Here is a 19,178-nt window from a genome sequence, read left to right as displayed (position 1 = left end):
CCTTCCCCTGCCGCGACACCAGCCGAAAGTGACGGGGGCACGTCGGATGACCAAACGTCCAATGCGGACGTTATAGACCTTGAGGCGGACACTTATAGGGCCGCCACGCCCATCGGCGACCCTTCCAGGCTCGACTCTGGTCTTGCTACAGGGAACACACCCGATGATAGGGGCGTACAATCGCACCGCACCCAGCACACAACCCAAATGCCGTCCTCGACGACATCGTCGAAGAAGGCGAAAGCGCCAACGGGCCCGCCGGAAATTTCGGCCATGCCCACGGATCGGTCTGGTCAGAAGCCTTCCCTGCATCCGCAGCAGCGCATGACGACTGGGCATAACAAGGGCGCTGCTCCCCAAACTACACGCGCCGAAGTTTCAGAACAAGAAACTTCGACGGATTCCAAGGTTTCCAAGGCCCGTACAGGCCCGAGAACTACGAGTAGGCCTCTACCCGAGAAGCCATCCGCTGGCCCTTCTGGATCCGCGGAAGACACTTCTACTGCCGACACATCATCGGAGGCGTTGTCTCCCGAAGATTTGGTGACTATCCGTAAGAGCATCAATAGGATTGCTACGGCGGTGGGCCTACTACCGGTTCCGCCCACAGTTATGGGCCAATCCGCCGAAAAGTTTTCCACGGATTTGGAAGACGATCCTGAAGACTCTTACGAAGAAAGCCAGGTACCCCTCTCAAGCACACTGAGGAGATCCTCTCAACGCCCTAGGGCGGAGAACACGGTTCCTACTCAGCTAGGTCCATTTGGGTCATCCAAGTGGACCACGGAGCAATTCGAGGGGTGTATGGATCGGCTGGAGCAGATTTTCAGGGCTTCTGATCAACCTCTGCCAAAAAAAAGCTCTGGTAGACCCTAACCCTCAAACACAAGATGTCCAACACCTAGATGTCCAACACCAAGTTGACTATCAAGAAGATGTCCAGATGGACACGTATAGAGCCATCTATACAGAAGAAGAGGAGGCCACTTTTCTGGACAACTATGGGGAAGAGCAAGGAGCAACGGACAACTGGGAGGACAACCAGCAGGACGATCACAACTTTATCGTTTGCCTCGACTCTCCCCCATCCACCCAGATTCGACAAGCTTCCCCGGTGGATGATCAAATGGCTTTCAACAACATGTTGAAAAAAGCAGTAGAATTCTTTAAAATTGCCACGCTTGAAGCTTTGCCCGAACAAGATTTCGCGGAGGACATTATTAATGAAAAGCCTCCGGCAAGCCAGTCTATCCCTCTCTTGAGCTCTGTAAAGGGACGGCTGGCCCCTTCCTTACTCACACCCGCTCAGACTAGGGCTGTGAACCCAAGGGTCGAAAAACTTTTCTGACCCTCCACCACTGACCTGCTTTATAGCAAAGGACACGCAATCCCAGACTCGCTGGTGGTGACCAACATTTGCAAGAGAGCAGGGGTTCCCCTTGCCACGGGAGAGTCGCCCCTGGACAAGGAGTCCAAAAGGTTGTATGCCTTAGGCAAACGGGTTATGTCGGCGGCGGCCTATACCATCAGGATTGCCAATAACACGACGTTACTAGCAAGCTACGTTGACGCCCAATGGAACCTACTCCAGGAAGGCCTTCAAGAGGTTCCGGAACCAACCAGAGCCAAGCTTCTCGCCATTGTCTCAGAGGGCAAATTTGCCAATCAGAATGTGGTAAAGAATACCCTGGACAGCGCAGAGACAGCAGGCAAGTCTCTCGCACAGGGTACTGTACTCTCCTAAAGAGGCACGCGTGGCTGTGCACGTCGGGCTTCAGGCCTGAGACCCAGGCATCCATTATCAACAAACCCATCGAAGAGGCCAACCTCTTCGGGAAGGCGGTAGACGATGCGTTGGGGACAGCCAAGAAGGAGCACAAGACTATTAAGTCGCTGCACCAAATTTCCCAGAAACCCTCTTCACAGAGGGGCAGTAATTCTTGACGGTCCTTTCAAGGACACGCCTGCGCCGCTCAAAACAATTTCGGCATGGGCAACTTCAACTCAACTCAAACTGCTGCAAGCCCCACTTACTACCCCGAGAGGGGTCAGCAGCGCAGAAAGAATAGAGGCAGAGGCTCCAATTCCAGAGGAGCGTCAACTTCGGGTCAGAAATGACCACCAAGTCCAGGTCCCCTCCCATGTCTCCCCGGTTGGTGGGCGATTAACATCTTTCCTCAAGGCATGGGAGGGGATAACTTCGGACCAGTGGGTCTTAAAGATGGTCGCCCACGGTTACTGCATGGAATTCGCCCGACCTCCACAGTTCAGACCGCCGAAACATTGACGCCTTTCACCGGAACAGCTGCAGATCCTGATCCAAGAGGTGGAAGCGCTTCTGGGAAAGGACGCTATAGAAGCCGTCCCGATTCTTCAGGTAAACGAGGGTATCTATTCAGTGTACTTCCTTGTACCCGAAAAGGATCTCACCATGCGTCCTGTTCTAGACCTGCGCCCAGCGAACAAGTTCATAAAGCCCCAGAAGTTTTGCATGGTAACACTGCAAGAGGTGATCCCATTGCTAAAACAGGGGGACTTCATAACAACATTGGATATGAAAGATGCATACTTTCATATTTCAATGCTGCCAGCGCACAGAAAATTCCTAAGGTTCGTGATTCTGGACAAACACTACCAGTTCAAGGTACTCCCCTTCGGCATAGCCTCGCCGCCAAACGTGTTTACCAAGGTCCTGGCAGTGGCAGCGGCACACCTGCGCAGACTTTCAGTTCCAGTTTACCCTTACCTCGATGATTGGCTCATCACGGGGGACTCGTTCGACGTTTGTTTTTCGAACACCCAAAAAACAGTAGACCTACTGTTCAGCCTGGGATTTTCTATCAACGAAAAGAAATCCAGCCAAGTAAAATAGTTCCTGGGGGCTCTAATTCGTATGGAAGACGGTCTAGTCTTCCCTTCCAGCGAGATGGTTCAGAACATGCTCTCTCAGGTTCCTCAGTATGTAGCCAGTCGAGAGGTGACGGTACGCAAAGCTATGCGTTTGCTAGGGATGATGGCGTCATGCATATACTTGGTTCCCCAAGTATATGGGAGAACCTTTTGAATGGGAAAACGTTCACCACCCCTGCAGTGGAAGCCACTCTCACGACAGACGCATCTCTCACGGGGTGGGGGGGGTGGGGGTGGGGTCCGGGGGGGGGGGGGGGGGGCAGGGGCCTCACCTGCTTCAACAGACAGCGCACAGAGTGTGGTCCCCTCAGGTAGCGTCCAACCATATTAACCTACTGGAGCTACTAGCAGTGTTCAATTGAAAGCCTTTCAGGAGCAACTGCAAGGGAAGACAGTGCTGGTCCTAACCGACAGCAGAACAGCAATGTATTACCTGAACAAACGGGGGCACTCACTCTCCAGGGCTATCCAAGCTGTCCAAAAACATCTGGATATGGGCTCTCAAACACAAGACGTTACTGATATCCCAACATGTTCCAGGGGAACTCGAGCTTCTGGCAGACATACTCAGCAGAGATTTTCATCTGCCAGAAGAGTACGAATGGCGACATGCACTAAGACATTGTATTGGGGGTTTCCAGAGATCGACCTGTTTGCTACTCAGGAGAACGCCCAATGCCAAGATTACGACTCCAGGGACCCCCAGAACCGATCCAAGGGGAACGGTCTCTGGATAACTTGGTCGGGGAAATTTGTCTATGCTTTACTCCCCTGCCCCCCCCCCCCCCCCGACTCCCCTTCTGAACAAGATAGTACACAAGATGCACCAGGAACCAGTCACCATGATTCTGGTGGCTCCCATGTGGGCCCGCCAACCTTGGTTCGCGCACCCGATGGAAATGTCCCTCTCCCCACCAGTCAAGCTGCCCTGCCCGTACAACATGTTGTCTCAGGACAGGGGGGAGTCTCTGCACCCATGCCCACAAACTCTGAATTTAGCAGCCTGGCTCCTGATGTCCTATATCTGCAACTCCCTCAAAGATGCATGGACATACTGAAGGAGGCAAGAAAGCCTAACGCACGTTATTGCTATGCCAGCAAATGGAAACGTTTTGTCATCTTGTGCAGTTCCAAAGGCGTCAATCCCACTGATTGCTCGCCTTCACACATTGTGTTATATCTAACCCATCTGTTGGACTCTGGGTTAGTCTTCAATTCCTTAAAGGTTCACCTAGCGGCGTTGTCAGCCTACACCACGTCACAGCAGAAGGTGTTGTGGTGGAAGATACCTGTGATTAAAGCCTTTATGGAAGGTGTTAAAAGAATTTATCCCCCCCCCCCATGTCCCCCACCACTGACCCAGCCCCTGGGTTGGATCTAAATGTGGTTTTAACTAGGCTCATGGGACCCCCTTTTGAGCCTATGCATAAACTTACAAGACAGCCTTTCTAGTAGCTATCACTTCTATCAGAAGAGTTAGCGAACTACAGGCCCTCTCGGTTTTGGACCCCTTTGTTACAGTCCACAAAGATAAAGTAGTTCTGCACACACATCCCAGATTTGCGCCAAAATTTATTTCAAAGTTCCATGTGAACCTGTCAATCGAACTACCCACGTTCTTCCAGAGACCTACTAACATGGCTGAAAGAAGCCTTCACACACTAGATGTGCGCAGGGCAGTCATGTTCTACATGGATAGAACTAAACCACTGAGGAAAACTAAACAATTCTTTGTTTCAGTGGCAGCTGGTAGAGAAGGGGACCCTGTCTCTAAATCAGCAATATCAAGGTGGATTGTCAAATGCATCACACTATGTTACACTCTTGCAAAGAGAGAACTGCCCTTCAAGCCTAGAGCACATTCTACTCGAGGCACTGGGGCATCCATAGCATTCATTGCAAATGTTCCCCTAGAGTCCATTTGCAAAGCGGCACACCTTTACAAAACACTATTGCCTAGACACTCATTCTAGGTCTGATTCTCAGGTGGGACAAGCAGTACGAAGACATCTTTTTTCTACTGTTCCTTCTCACAACCCACCTCCAACTCTGGGTACTGCTCGCTAGTCTATGCACAGCATGTGACATCGAAGCAGATTAACAAGCATCAGAAGACCTGCATTACTTACCGTAAAAGCATTTCTGATGATTGTATCTGCTTAGATTCACATGCGCCCTCCCTGCCTCCCCGCTCGGGGTGGAAGTAACATAGACTTCTTACTACTTTCTCTCTTCATGTACTCGCTCACTATAGCCTTGGGCTCCCTCATGGCAGAAAAAATACAATCGGAGGGACCTCGGCGCCTGAGGGATTTTGGGTACTACACACGTCACGATAGGGATAGTGTTTCAGACACGCCTATGCCGACGTCCCCTTTCGGTCCCCGAAAGACAAGATGCAATACTCTGCGGTTACCACTGGATGTCGGACCATTTGCACAGCGTGTGAATCTAAGCAGATACAATCATCAAATGCTTTTACGGTAAGTAATGCATGTCTTATGTCTTTCCCTGGGTTACAATACAGGGTCAACTGGCTGAGTTTTTGTCACTCTGTGTTACAAAGATCTCTGGAGTCTCTGCAGCTTTCTGTAGATTATCTTCTGTCATATTTGTCAAATCTAGTTTGCTCAGTGACGGGTCTCCTCCGATAAAACTTACCTTGCGGTTTAGAGCTAACTGCAGCAATACAGCTAGAATTGTTTCTTATTGCAACCTGCTCATTAAGTACCATTCCACTGCTCCCTCCTGCAGATAGCCCTATTTCAACACACAACTGGAATGTAGTAACATTGTTGGCTCATAAACCCTTAATCTATTGTGGAAACATTTTAGGTGGCTTGCAGGATCAGTGAATTGGAAACCTTGCCCGCAGTGGATCCTTCTCACCTGTCACAGAAATAAGTTGGTCCTGCGGGCACATCCATCCTTTCGAAGTCTTGAATTTTATATAAATAAAATTGCATGACTGGACCTCACAGGTGTTTTGTGACACTTAGAGATGGCCTTACGGGCAGGAAAGCAGCTAATGCTACAATAGCCAGGTAGAGAGTGTAATGCATCTCACATTGCTGTGAAGTACAGAGCAAGGCTCCTTATGGCCACTTGACAAGGGCGAAAAACATAGCAATGGCTTTTCAGTGCTATGTGCCAAGCGAGATACTCTGCGAAGCAGGCGCATTGGCGTCTCTATTTTGTAAGCATTTGTTTTGACTCCAGCTCGGAACAGGCTGTTCTTTAGTACATCTCTGCACCAGTGTAGGCTTCTCCTCCCTTGGGTAGACTAAGGCTTGGGAGTCTCGCATAAGTATGGAGGAACGGTAATGGGACTTAGGAGTAAGGTAAGATCCCCATACTGATTAATGTCTTGTGAAGTCTCCCCCCCCACCCTATGCCCTGCCTACATCCCCCTATAACTTTGGTTCGTCCTCATCAGCAAAGCGGCTGAGGGATAAATAGTGGGGTGGAGGCGATGGGGAGAGGAAAGGATCGCAAAACCACGCTCTGCAAGTGTGGACTTCCTCTATGCGTAGATGAAAGGGGAGGCACTTGCTGCATTACTAAGGCATTGCGAGAACTATAAGTATGGGTAAAAGCATACTGGAGTGCAGTGGTCACTGGGGTGAGTAACGTTTCCTAAACACTGACTTTAACTGTATGCAATTGCTGGGAAGCCCTAGAAACATTGGAAACCGGACGAACATCCACATTACTCCAGGGTACTCGTATGTACTGTGTCCTTTCACAAATTCAATACTTGGGACCATAAATACTTATGGGGTGTCTTCTGATGGGACCAAGAATGTTGTGCAGCAGCGTTCTTTTTAAAAAGTGCTGGGGCATGTTTGCAGACCCCTCACATTACTCCAGTGTACCACCTCAACCCCTTATGCTTGCTTGTGGTCCCAAACCGTTAGTCCTTTGGGTGAAGTCTGGGTTGGAATCTTGTGCCTAAAGTTGTACTGTTGCACATATAATTGTTTTTTCTTCAGGACCTCCTTCATCTATATCCTCTGTCTCTTACTACAATCAATCACTCTATTATGGCTGGTTTTCTTGTTCAGGCACTCGCTTCATTTACAAGGAGGGCTAGGTCTAGACCATTGATGAAGGGGGCCGGGGGCAGCGTGTGTGTGCGTGCGTGCGCGTGTTTGTGTGTGTGTGTGTGTGTGTGTGTGTGTGTGTGTGTGTGTGTGTGTGTGTGTGTGTGTGTGTGTGTGTGTGTGTCTTGTCAAATGACATGTAGTGCATCATCGATACACTAGAATTGTATTGCAGTTCTTTGACATGGGTTTGAGTAGGGATAGATTGTACCCAGAGAATACCAGTAGTGGAAGCTTTGAAACGAGACTGAGTACTAGTCGTAGCAGATAAACTTGTTTTCTGCTCTTGATGGCTTTTCACCACGAATTGATGGAAGGTCATACCTGGCACTTGCAAGCCCTTAAGCTGCAGAAATCAATATGTTTGTAGGCTTTTCCAAAGAAAAGAGCTTGAAAATAAATCTCCAGAATACAAAGGCATTAATCGTTGCAGATTATTATGCCTTTTTGCGCACTTTGCTAAAGTGGTAAAATGTAAACATTTGTTGCAGCTTAATCAATATTAATTGTAATCAACCTATCATATTATAGAAGCACTTTCACGGCTGCATCCTTTTTCGTAATGTTCTGGTCAAGCAGTGTCCTGCTTTAATTCCATTAACACCATACAAATCCAAGATAGTCCCAAATGCTTGTCTGGAATTTAGTTTTGGGGAGGTTTGTGCTACCTCAGTTTGGAAGCGTTAGAAGGAATGTTAAGGAATGTTAAGGAAGTGACGATTGCGTTTATTACCATTAACTCTGGGGACCACATTAATTTGGAAGTTGGTCTTTGGAGTTTAAACTATACAGATTCTATGATTTATGTATATTTTTAATGTATGAAGACTGGGATGCAAGAGTATATGGAAATGTATAAAATTAACAAAGCCGCTGCCGCAGTAAACGTTTAGGAAGTTTGATTATATACCTGGGGTTTCCACCAATGATGACCGTGGACCTAATCAAATGGAAGGTGGCACAGGAAGAGAGAACATCTGTAAAGCCAACTTTTTATATTTCAGGATGCTTCAAAGGGAGCCTGATAATTGATATGCTCATCGTATGATTCAAGCTGCCATGCCACATCTACAAGTGGGAGTACTTTAACATTTTTTTTTTTATTAAGTTGGGAGTAAGTGTGTTTTTAAAAGTGTAATTACCATTGCAGTATCTTTCAGGCAAATAAAATAAGTTACTCAAAATGCGACTTTTTTTTGTAATACAAACTTTTTTCGACCTATTAAACACTGCTTTGTTATGGTACATTTCTTTCAGGTCAGACAGTCAGATTAGATTGTCCTGTGGCACTGCTTATCTGTGGAGCTGTGTGTGGTGTCTGTATAATGGCAGTTTCCTTTTTTTTTTTTACGCTCCGTATTCTATGGTTGGACTACTTGCCTGTTTTAGTAAGTAAAATGTGGTTGATAATCCCTTTTATCAGAGAGGTACTGTTATATCAAATGGCAATCAAATTAAATGTTATTTGAATGTAAGTAATGGCCTACAAAATATAAATCTTCCTGAGAGTGCTTTTTGACGAGATCTCATTGATTTGGAGGAGAGTTTCCTGCCTGTGCTTTTTAAAGGGATAGAGCGCTCAAAAATGTTATTGTCCCAAAAGATGGGCAATAATCAAAAATATATGTAAAACATATTCTTAAAGACAGTTCCTATGGAAAATTTTGAGCAAATGAGGCTCAATGTGTTTACATGGGGGCATCCATTTTGTGATTTCAAACAGCCTCCTATGTGCATGTAAAGCTCTGCTCTGGCGGCACTAATCAAGCAGCAAAAGTCCCCTACTGGAAGCTTTTGCTTACTGCAGCCAGAGCAGAGCTTGACATGGAAAGGAGGCTGTCTTCACTTTCATTTTGTTTTCTGTGCTCCCAAAGCCCAGGGAAGCACAGAAAACATAAAATGAAAGGCAGAGCAATTTTAAATACTTCACCTGCTGACGGCAGATTATTCATAATTGCTGCTTTCTTCTTTTCTAGTTTCCTGTGTGCGGGAAACCTAGAAAAGAAAGTCGTAGCAGTTATGAATACTCTGCAGGATGCTGGCGAAGTATTCATAATTGCCTGGACTTGCCTACAAGAAAAGGTGCAGCAATTATAAATACAACATTTTGTATTTATGATTGCCGTGGTTAGAAAATAATAACTATAACAAAGTTGTATTTATGATAGTGGTGGCTTCAGCTTTGAGTCTCCTGGGCTCCCGGGAGACTCAGCGAAAGTCACCGCAGTCATAAATACATTGTTTTATTTATAATTGCCATGGTTTTCTTTAGTTTCCCGGAGGAGCCCGGTAAACTTAAAAGAAAACCACGGCAATTATAAATACAACAAAGTTGTATTTATAAATGCTGGGCCTTTCGCTTTGAGTCTCCCAGGCTACCCGGGCCCAGGGGAGCCAGGGAGACTCAAAGCGAAAGGCGCTGCAGTCATAATTTCTGTGTTTTTCTTTGTAAATTTCCTGGGCTCCTCTGGCCCAGAGGAGCCCAGGAAACGTAGAAAGAAAACCACCGCAATCATAAATACAACAAAGTCATATTTATTATTGCCATGATTTTATAAGGAAAAAAAATAAAAAGCACTTACCGGCATGCAGCCTTCCTGCCTGCTTTCTCTGCTCTCCAGCAATAATGAAGCAAAAGCCACCTACCGGTAGCTTTGTTTATTACAGCTAGCTGGATTTTGCTTCATTAGTGCCGCAGGGGCAGAGCTTGACGCAAGCACAGGAGGCTCATCCATTTCACAAAATGGATGCCTCCTAGTGCTTGACAGTTTTTAGTTTGAGCCTCATTTGCTCAAAACTTTACACAGGAACTTTGTTTAAAAATATTTTTTATATATATTTTTGATTATGGGCCATTGTTTTAGCCAATACAATTTTAGAGTGAACTATCCCTTTAAGGGTTGTCCACTGTACGTGGTTAAACTAAAGCATTATTTTATTTCCAAATGTAACTTTATTGGACTTTTTTGGGGACATATTGACATTGCAGATTTTCTTACTAAACATTTGTCCGTCAACAATTAATACTAGAGGCCAAAAATGGGCAGAGAATTTTTCAAAACCTGCATCCATCGCTTCATCAGTGTTGGGGTATATGTTCCTTCTCAGAACAACTTAAAGCGTCACCCTCCTGCCAACCCTCGCAACTGAAGCCAATCTTCCTTGTAGATACGTCTTTTTAAATCGGGAGAAGTTAAACCAATGTGCAGATCCATCCCCACCTCACTGTCCTACATCTGGTGTTTTTCTAAAAATGGTGGGCACTCCTCTTTGTACTGAAATACTATCGAGACCTGCTAGGCTTCCCTAGGTTGTCTGGAATTAACCTTCCCTCTTCCCACTCACTGTGCCTGTATCCTGAGCACTTCCTGTGTTTCTGCCAACGTATATTGATATAAGCTTGTTGTTAAACCTCTGCTGCCCCTTTATGTTAGTAGAAGGTTCTTGTTCAGAGCTAGATCTTTGTAAATTGTTCCGCCACCAAGCATCTGTCAATACTCACCTGAGTTGTAAATATTTAAACATGGAAGGCGCTCTTTTCTTTAACAATTCTGCCAACTGCTCACACTTTTGATATTCCCCTTTCACCCACACCTGCCTTGGTCTCCCGTCCTGCTTCATACCACTTCTGGAATCTCAGGGCGTCTTGTATCTCTTTTAGGTGTTATGTTAACCAAATGTATAAAGCACAACCATTACCAACAAGGGCATCACAGCGCTTAGGAACTGGGAGCAGGAATGAGAAGGGGAAAAAAAAGACTCCTAAAACAGAAAGGTCTTCAGACGGCGAACAAAGGATAAGTCCTTCTCTCAGTTGAACAGAGAGTAAGGGAGTGTGTTCCACAGCAAGGTAGCTGCCACCGAAGAAGCACATTCACCCGTTCTGGAGCAGTGAATGCGAGGAACTTTGAATAAGAAGTGCTTCAGACGATTGCAGAAGACTGGAAGTATCATAGGAACTAAATTTATCCTGCAAATATTCAGGACCAGTGCCAAAGAAAGCATGATGCAGCTTTACATTCTATGCGCATAGAGACTGGGAGCCAGTGAAAAGATCGAACATTGGGGAGGTAGGTGGCTTATAGATGCAGCTCAGAGACGAGGGCCAGGAGGTAACCATCTAGCATTTCCACCCCCCCCCCCCCATATCTTCCAACATTCCATTGCAGCACTGGCTGATGTAAAACTCTTCAGAATCCTTTCCTATGGGAACCCACAACCATTTCTCCCAAGGTGACTGGGGCTAATAACGCATTTTCTGTACCCATTGTTTTGTGCTGGTTGAATCCAAGTGTTCAAGAAGCACTTTGGGATCCCTACGATGTCTGCAGGTCTGGGAGACCTACCTCACCCCTCCCAAGAAACGTCAAAACCTCATTTTACCCATATTTATGAGGGAGACTGGTATTCTGGTGGGCAGCATCTGAAACAAGATCCTTGGCAGGATGTTCATCTTGATGGTATTCAACTTTGCCATATGTGCCAGATGCACCTTGTCCCACCTTTCCGAATACTTTGAATCTGTTCTGTAAGGAAGGCATGGTATTAACAGTAAGATACAAGTGACGACAGTTCAAGTGTGTTTATTGAACTTCAACAAGGGTGTGATAAACGCCTATCTAATCCTAAATCAATAGATGGGAGCAAGCTACTAACATCAAATAATAATAATGCAGCCCTAGTGGAGTCTTGTCAAAATAAAATGGCCTATACAAAAAGAAACTATTGTCAATACTTACTGCTAACATACATAGTGTGGGGTAGTGTTCATGAAAAAGAAAAGTGTTCACAAAACTTGATCCCTTCACGTGTAAACTTCCTCATGTTCCATCTTTCTTGCTCCACCTAACCCATTCTCGGTTGCAAGTGGCCACGGTGAAGGGCTACTTAGCGGCAGAGATCTCCAGATGAGGGATCGTACTTCAAGGGGCCAATTGTTGTACAATTTCTTAAGGGCCTAACAAATTTGTTTCTGCTTGCTCCCTTCATTGTGCCATCATGGGACTTGCGTCTAGTACTAAGATGTCACATGGGAGCCCAATTTAAGCCCTTACGTTTGTGTCCTTTACAAATGCTCACTATGAAAACAGCCTTTTTAGTAGCTATCATGTCTGCCCGTAGCGTACCAAGTTACTACATTAGACGAACAGCAAGTGTTCGTCAAGATGACCAGCTCTTCATTGGTTATGCTGGGCAAAGCTTAAACTTGGAGGTCATAAAGCAAACAATCTCTAGATGGATTGTCCTGTGCGTAACAGAATGCTATTCGTTGGCAGGCAAAGTCTCGCCAAAGGTTTAAGGGTACATTCCACTAGAAAAAGGTGTGCCGGTGCAGGATATTTGCAAAGCGGCAACCTGATCGTCCTTTCAAGCCAAATTTGGCAAAGCTGTCCTCCATAATGTAAACAAATATGTACATTCTTTGCACCCACATCCCAAGACAAACTGCTTTGGGAGTCTTATCAAAGATGTGAAATACGTGGGAGGCCAATCCATTTGAAGAACAAGTTACTTACCCGGGGTAATGTTCTTTCTACTTGATGTTCCTCCCACGTATTCCTCATCGCCCTCCCATCCATCCCATCTTGCTTGCCTAGAATTTTCATGTCTTACATCTTCCTTTCTCCCAATGTCAAGATTGTCTCAGCCTTTGACACAGCATGCAATCTAAAGGCGAAAAAAAACTAGAATTGAGGTAACGGTCAGTGTGCGTGCTTCATATAATGGTGTCAACGTCACAAGGGACGCTATTGAGGCCATCAAAGGCCAAGACTCGACGCTCAACCTTAATGAAAAAGAAATCTGAAGCAAGCTGCCAGCCGACTTGGATGTATTAAAGAGGAGGAATATGTGGGAGAAACACCAGTCGAAAGAACGTTACGATGGGTAAGTAACTTGTTTTTTTATTTATTTTTATTGTGCGCCCATTATAAATCATAAATATCACATAGAACCTGATGGTCAGTCAGTATCACTTCCATTAGCAAACTGGAAAAAACAGTCATAGGGTGGACATATAGGAATATGGGGATGGGCATTATTAGGTTTTAGTGCACATAGCCAGGTCCCCCATTTGAAGGACTGGAGCTCGGGCGGATTGCCATCTGCAAGGGTGGGGAAGCCAGAGCTTATTTTGATTTCGGTAATTGTCTGAAATGGAGGCTTGCTAAACAGGCTTCCCTTTCATGAGTGCTAAATTATAGTGCACAAGTGTGGGGTGCTGTAACCAGTCCAGTGACACTTACAGCACCAGCTCTGTAGTTGCACAGAGCAGGTTCGTGGGTTACATGTGAATCAGTGACTGCTGTAGGACACTAAAGTCCCTACATGCAGAATTGTCATTTTAACTATCTGTACCCATGATCTAAATTCTGATGATGATATGCCACTAAAAGTCTGGTGGCATGTTTATCTTGACTGATATCAGATTGCTGTGGCTTTCATAAGTTTGTGCTGTTATCACACCAGTGTCAACTCAGTGAGCAGGACTGATGTGTTGTCTAGGCGGAATGTCTCCACAGCTGCCTTGTGGCACAATAGCCAGGATGCAATCTTCTTTGATTGTCCAGTAGGGAGAGGAGGGAGGTTCTCCCCATTGGGGCATACAATATTCCCCAGAGGTTTCGGAGGCAGCACTGGCGTTAAGCCAGCCTCACACAAGGGTTCTGATCACTGGAATGCCTTTTGAAGTCAACAGGCATTGGATGGGGTGGAATTGGAGAAACCGAGATGCAAGATGGGGTTTGGAGAAGAGCTCTACCATCTTGCTTTTCTGTTGAGGCGCTCTTTCCTTGTCTGGATTCCTGCAAGCAAGGCACTCTGGGTGTAATATCATAAGTCAAAGGGCACTTGTTACAACAACAGGGATTGGGCTCCTTAGAGCAGGCTTGATTGGGACCAAACCCCTGTGGCCCCACTACCCACCCACCCCCCGTTCCCCCATTCTTGGATTAATCTCTGGACTTCTACAAGGACAAGAATTCATCTGAACCTTTGTTGGAAATGCAGTCTATCACAGGAAGGTAAAGATAGAAGACCTCCTCATGCTCAGTCTGCCTTACCATCCCCAAGGAACAGAGGAGGGTGACTGCTGTTTGACCAAGGCTTCCTTGCTGACTGCACTAGAATCGGACTCCTGTTCTCTGGAGGGATAGGATCCTCTGTGTGTGTGTGTGTGTCAGCCAAATTCCATGGAGTGGGAGTGGAGAACAGGAATAGGCTTCCCAGCAATCCCAAAGTCAAGTAACAGCCTTGAGCCCGAATTGCAGCATTGAACTGCTTGTGAACTTCACTTGCTTGAACATCACCTGTCTGTCAAAAGCTTCTTCATGCAGCGGCTGCATTGACCACAAAGTGTTTTGGGTCCAGTCAAACAGCTCACCAACCTGGCGTCGAATCCCGGCTACAGGAAGCTCTTAGAAGGCGGTCTCAATTGTATTGAGCCCCTAAAATGAGAATAAAGTACTGTGAAGAGGCCCTGTTCCCCTTATGGGACCATAGCGATGTTTAACAATCACTCCCCCACCCCACCTCGCTCCCATCTGTGCATAGTTCTTCTAAAACATTCTTCAACTTTAACATTGTGGCAATTAAGTGATTGAACACCCTTCTTCATCTACACAGAGAGACATTCTACAACAGTCTGCATTTTCTGTACAGTGGTGGGTTTTTGCTAGTGTTTTTAGATAGTTCATTACATTTTATTGTTTAATTAAGTCTCCATTTGTATAGAACCTTGTTTGGACAGTCATCTATTTTGAAACCATTGTAATTAAGTCAATTCGGTTGCTATCAGCTCAGAGTCATTTTGAAGATGCCTTTTGCTACCGCACATAGAGAAGGAGTTGTACTATTCGGGCTGTCCCTGTTTCACCTTTTATTGGGATCACTGCTACTTCATTGTAGTCTGGGGGGATGAGTAGGCGGATTAGCCACGACTCATCCCTGATCACAGCTACCATCTTGGATAGCTCTTGAATGGAGAGTTCAACTAGGATGGTTACCAGACATTTGGTCGAAAAAAATTGGTCGACCAGACAAATGGTCGAACCAATTTGGTGGAAAACCAAATGGTCACATTTTTTATTTTCACCTTTTTTTGGGGGGGGGGGGGCGGGTCCCCGGGCGGGTCCCCGCCCAACCCCCTTTTTTTTCTTCTAAAAACCCATTTTTGTAAAAAAAAAAGAAAGCCCGAAAAATAAATATATAATTAAAAAAAAATTCGACCATTTGGTTTTCGACCAAATTGCGTCGACCAAATGTCATTCGACCAGTTTTAGGTAGAACAAATGTCTGGACACCAACTAGGATACATTCCTACAAAGGCTTCAGTGCTAAAAATCAGGCCTTTGTGGTTTCTTCTCTGTTAACGTCTACAAGGATGTGCCTAAATAGCAGTTTAGCAATAGTATGACTGGGCACAGGAAGGAGGTAATCTCTTGTGACTTTTAAAAGAACCCAGGGAACTTACAGACTGGACGGTGAAGGAATATTTATAGTTCTGTTTGGAGGAACTACAACAGCAATGTCCATTTGACTCTGGTGAAAAGCTGTTGGAGGTGCAGCTGTATGAACTATTTTCCATGCTGGCTGTTGACTGAGTAGTGCTGCCGCTGCTCTTGTTCCGAAAGTCTGGAAAGTGGCCAGGAGAATGTTTCGCCATTTATTGAAAGAGAGGAAGGCTTGTGTAGTTTTAAGACCTAGAACTCCATGTGATCTGCCTGAGCCAATTAAGTGGTGTCACGCTTGTTATCAGTGTTTTGCCTTCTAGGCCACTTCAATTGATGTATCTGTAACCAAGGTGGCAGTACTGGTGCATCTGTAGACGGTGTAGTCAGAATTTGTATAAAAGGTATGGAAACTGAGGGGACCTGTTTCGCCACCGCTGAGGTGAATGGCGTTAATAGGACAGCAGCAAGGAAATCATTGGCTGGAGAGCTGGATGACTCGCCTTCAAGTTGTCGCCAAATTAAGAACTCCCCATATAGTTTTGTTTTATTTTAATTGAAGCGTGAAGGCTGTGACTTACTCCTAGACCTCCAGACCTTCCTAATCCCACCAATCACTCTATCAGTTCTCAGACTTTTTGTGTTAGAGATGACAACCTAGGAGTACCAAGTCAACTCTGGTGAATAACATCGGTTTGGTCTTCCTGCAAGCTAATGTTGGGTTGTTCTATGCTCTTTCTGTTTGTGATCTCGTTTTTGTGATCTTGGCTTGCATATTTTCCTGGTATGTCTCTGCTGACTGGAATGCTAATAATTTTGTTTTCTTTCCTTTGATGCAGAAATCTGACTTGGATGAATGGGCCGCCCAGATGAATGCACAGTTTGAGGAAGCAGAAAAGTTTGATCTGACAGTGGAATGAACCTTGGTGGAGCGGGATTGTGGACATTTGTAAATATGTACATAACCAGCGACTACGAAACCAGGCTTCTTCGGATCTTTTGGCTTTTTTTTTCCTCTCTCCTGGAATCCTGATTTTCTTTCGTGTCCCTTTGAAGTACTGTGCTACGTGTTTCTTTTTACTGTTATGGGTTCATTTGGATCCAGATGTTTTACCTGCTACTGATCCGTAGTAGGTTACTTGCAGGGTCTCGAAGGAACAGTTGTTTTAAAGTACCTTTCAAAAGAATCCTCTATGGCCTAATGTTGGGGCAAATCTGTTGGCAGAAATTGTAACTCTTTTTACTTGAGCTACAAGTACTGTTCAACTGGTGACAATTGATGGTGCGGTCTGGTTTAGATCCCTATGAAATTACTGCGTCTCCTGAACTCAACGTTGTTAATCCCCTCTGGCAGGGAACTGCTGCTTGGATGAAATATCTGCAGGAGCAGCTATGGATTGTTTACAACTGCTTTATGAGGATAGTGCGACCCTGATAATTAACGTATGTGGATTGTATATGTACTAATGATGGTGTGCCACAACTTTGCTAAACATGCCCTGCTAATCATTTGAAACCCTTGAATCCTTTTGGGTTACTCTGAATTCTATAGAAATGTGGTCCCTGACCCTGTCTTTTCCGTAATGATGGTGTCAAATGCTTCTGTAACTCGAAACACTCTGAAATGGGTCCTTGTTTTACCTAACCCAAGTAAGAGTATGGACTTCTCTAGCCTGGACAGACACGTCTGAGTAAGCGACAGCAATAGATTTCTCTCCTCTTCTACATGGCCATGATGTAGGACCATGGCAGTTATTTCTGTGTGCAAATTTATTTGTAACTTCCACTTGTTCAGTAAGTCGAGTTCTTAAGGCCATTTAAATGAACCTTTGTGTGGCCTAAAATATTTGACAGATTTAACAAACTAATTAAAAAATGCTATGTAGGCCTGAATCCACCTGCAGGGAGTGTGCCTGCTTAGCCCCGTCTTGTAATGCTTTTTGGTGCGTTGTGTAGATATTGTGTGATGGCATGTTGGCTATATATGAGGGGTGCTATAGGAATTACTAGGGTTTATGCCTTGAAAGGGTTAGGGTAAGGCTTCTGCTCTGTGCTGGATCACCAAATATTGTCTACCGTGCTTCTAACTCTGAGATCTACAACCTGCAGCTCTCCAGATGTTTGGACAGTATCCTATGATCGCGCTCTATTGTCTCATCCGGTTAGTACTAATGGGTGTTGTAGTCCAAAACATCTGGCAAGCCAAAGGTTGCAGATCCCTGTTCGAGCCAGTCCATCCTGACCAGATTTGATGTTCATATCCCTACCTTGTCCAACCTGGCAACCACCTTGGGATGGCAGCTAGCACATGCTTTTTTTTTGTTGCCTTTTAGACCGCCTGGTTGAGGTTCTCTATTCCAGAGAGATGTTTTCAGCCTATTAAAGGTACTTTTTTTATTTGGGGTGCGGGGGGAGAATTCAAATGACATGTTCAGGAAGGCTTTTTTTCAGGGATTTTTTTTGCATCGTTTCCCCTTGCTATAATACATAGACAAAAGTGTGAGCATCTTCGGTCTTTTTCACAACACACTATGGATCAGTATTTTCAAAAATGTCCGTGCCAAATAAGTGTGACATGGTGTTGTGGGTCTCCCTCATTAGAAAGTAGACAACCTGACAAGTTAGTTCTCTTGACCTTTTATAAACATACATTCTATTTTACTCAAATGCCGTTTTTCCTGCCGGTTAAAGGACGCACCTAATGGACCTAATAAACGCACCCTTTTTTGGTATGCAGCATTTAATGGACCGTTCATGTCACAGTTGTGGTTGATCTGTAAAGTAGTCATTTTAGCCGGCGACTTTAAAAGGCTGTAATAGTTGCCGTGCCACCCATAAAAGTGAAACTGATGTTGAGCTGAAATCCTGTGTGGAGTCGGGCCCATTTATTTATTTTATATATTTTTTTTTATTAGTTTGTGGACATTATCATACTTCTTTCTGAGTCCTTCGTGGCTGTATTTGTATTTATTTTATGTAAATCAGTTTTGCTTTTAATTAGCATTTCTTGCGAACTCCTGTGAAGGGAGGGCTGGCTTCTCGAATACAGGCTTTGACTACTTCTAGAAATGATGCAAGTGTTTGGGGTACTACCAAGAGTGCTCTCCTTGCACATTGATTGGCAGTCACATACAATATGTTCTATATGGCACAATGTGATGGATTCACGGTTTTAGGAAATTAAAAATATAGTACCAAAGGACCACAATGGTGGAAAAAAACCTAAATGACAAATTGAATGCTAGTCCAAGATTAATTAGTGGGCATTGTTTTGTTGCTGTTTTTTAGAAAGTGGACTGGAAGCTGAATTGCCCGTTTGGCTGGAGAAGTCACTTGTGCACTTGGGCCAAACCTATATGGGACAATTGCAAGCCTTTGAAGCTCCTTGTATCCCACGTCTGTTTTTCATGTGGTACACTTAACCCGCATGTATATCCCATGCTTAGTGAATTGTAGGTCTATCTTAGTTATATCAGGTCCGTGATTGAAAAAAAGCCAACATTGTGCCGTCTGAATATGCACTCCGAGGCCTCCCAAACTGTTCGATTTGCACATAGAAGTCGCTTTCTCTCCTAGCCCCCTTTAAAGTGAGTTCAGAGACACATAGTAGATCTCTCCAGAGCTGTCTGAATTCCTAGTTTTATTACATTTAGAAAACAGTGATTTTACAATAATCGCTATTAGATTTAAATGTTTGATTTGTGGGTGTACATAAGGT

The 19,178-nt window shown here is 45.0% G+C and overlaps 1 protein-coding gene across 1 annotated transcript in view; it reads left to right on the top strand.

The window, feature by feature from the left end:
* The window catches only part of CDCA5 (cell division cycle associated 5), a 156,362-nt gene extending 138,039 nt beyond the window's left edge, over positions 1-18,323 (top strand). Inside the window, exon 7 of the mRNA XM_069644941.1 lies at positions 16,300-18,323. Coding sequence (XP_069501042.1) covers positions 16,300-16,380 — 81 coding nt within the window. The 3' untranslated portion in view covers positions 16,381-18,323. The remainder of the gene's footprint in view (positions 1-16,299) is intronic.
* The last annotated feature ends 855 nt before the right edge of the window (positions 18,324-19,178 follow it).

Source organism: Ambystoma mexicanum, chromosome 2p, assembly GCF_040938575.1.
Source record: "Ambystoma mexicanum isolate Mex_15411 chromosome 2p, UKY_AmexF1_1, whole genome shotgun sequence".
NCBI lineage: Eukaryota > Metazoa > Chordata > Amphibia > Caudata > Ambystomatidae > Ambystoma > Ambystoma mexicanum.
Note: the sequence above shows the minus strand (reverse complement) of the source record. Positions and strands in the feature narration are given on the sequence as shown.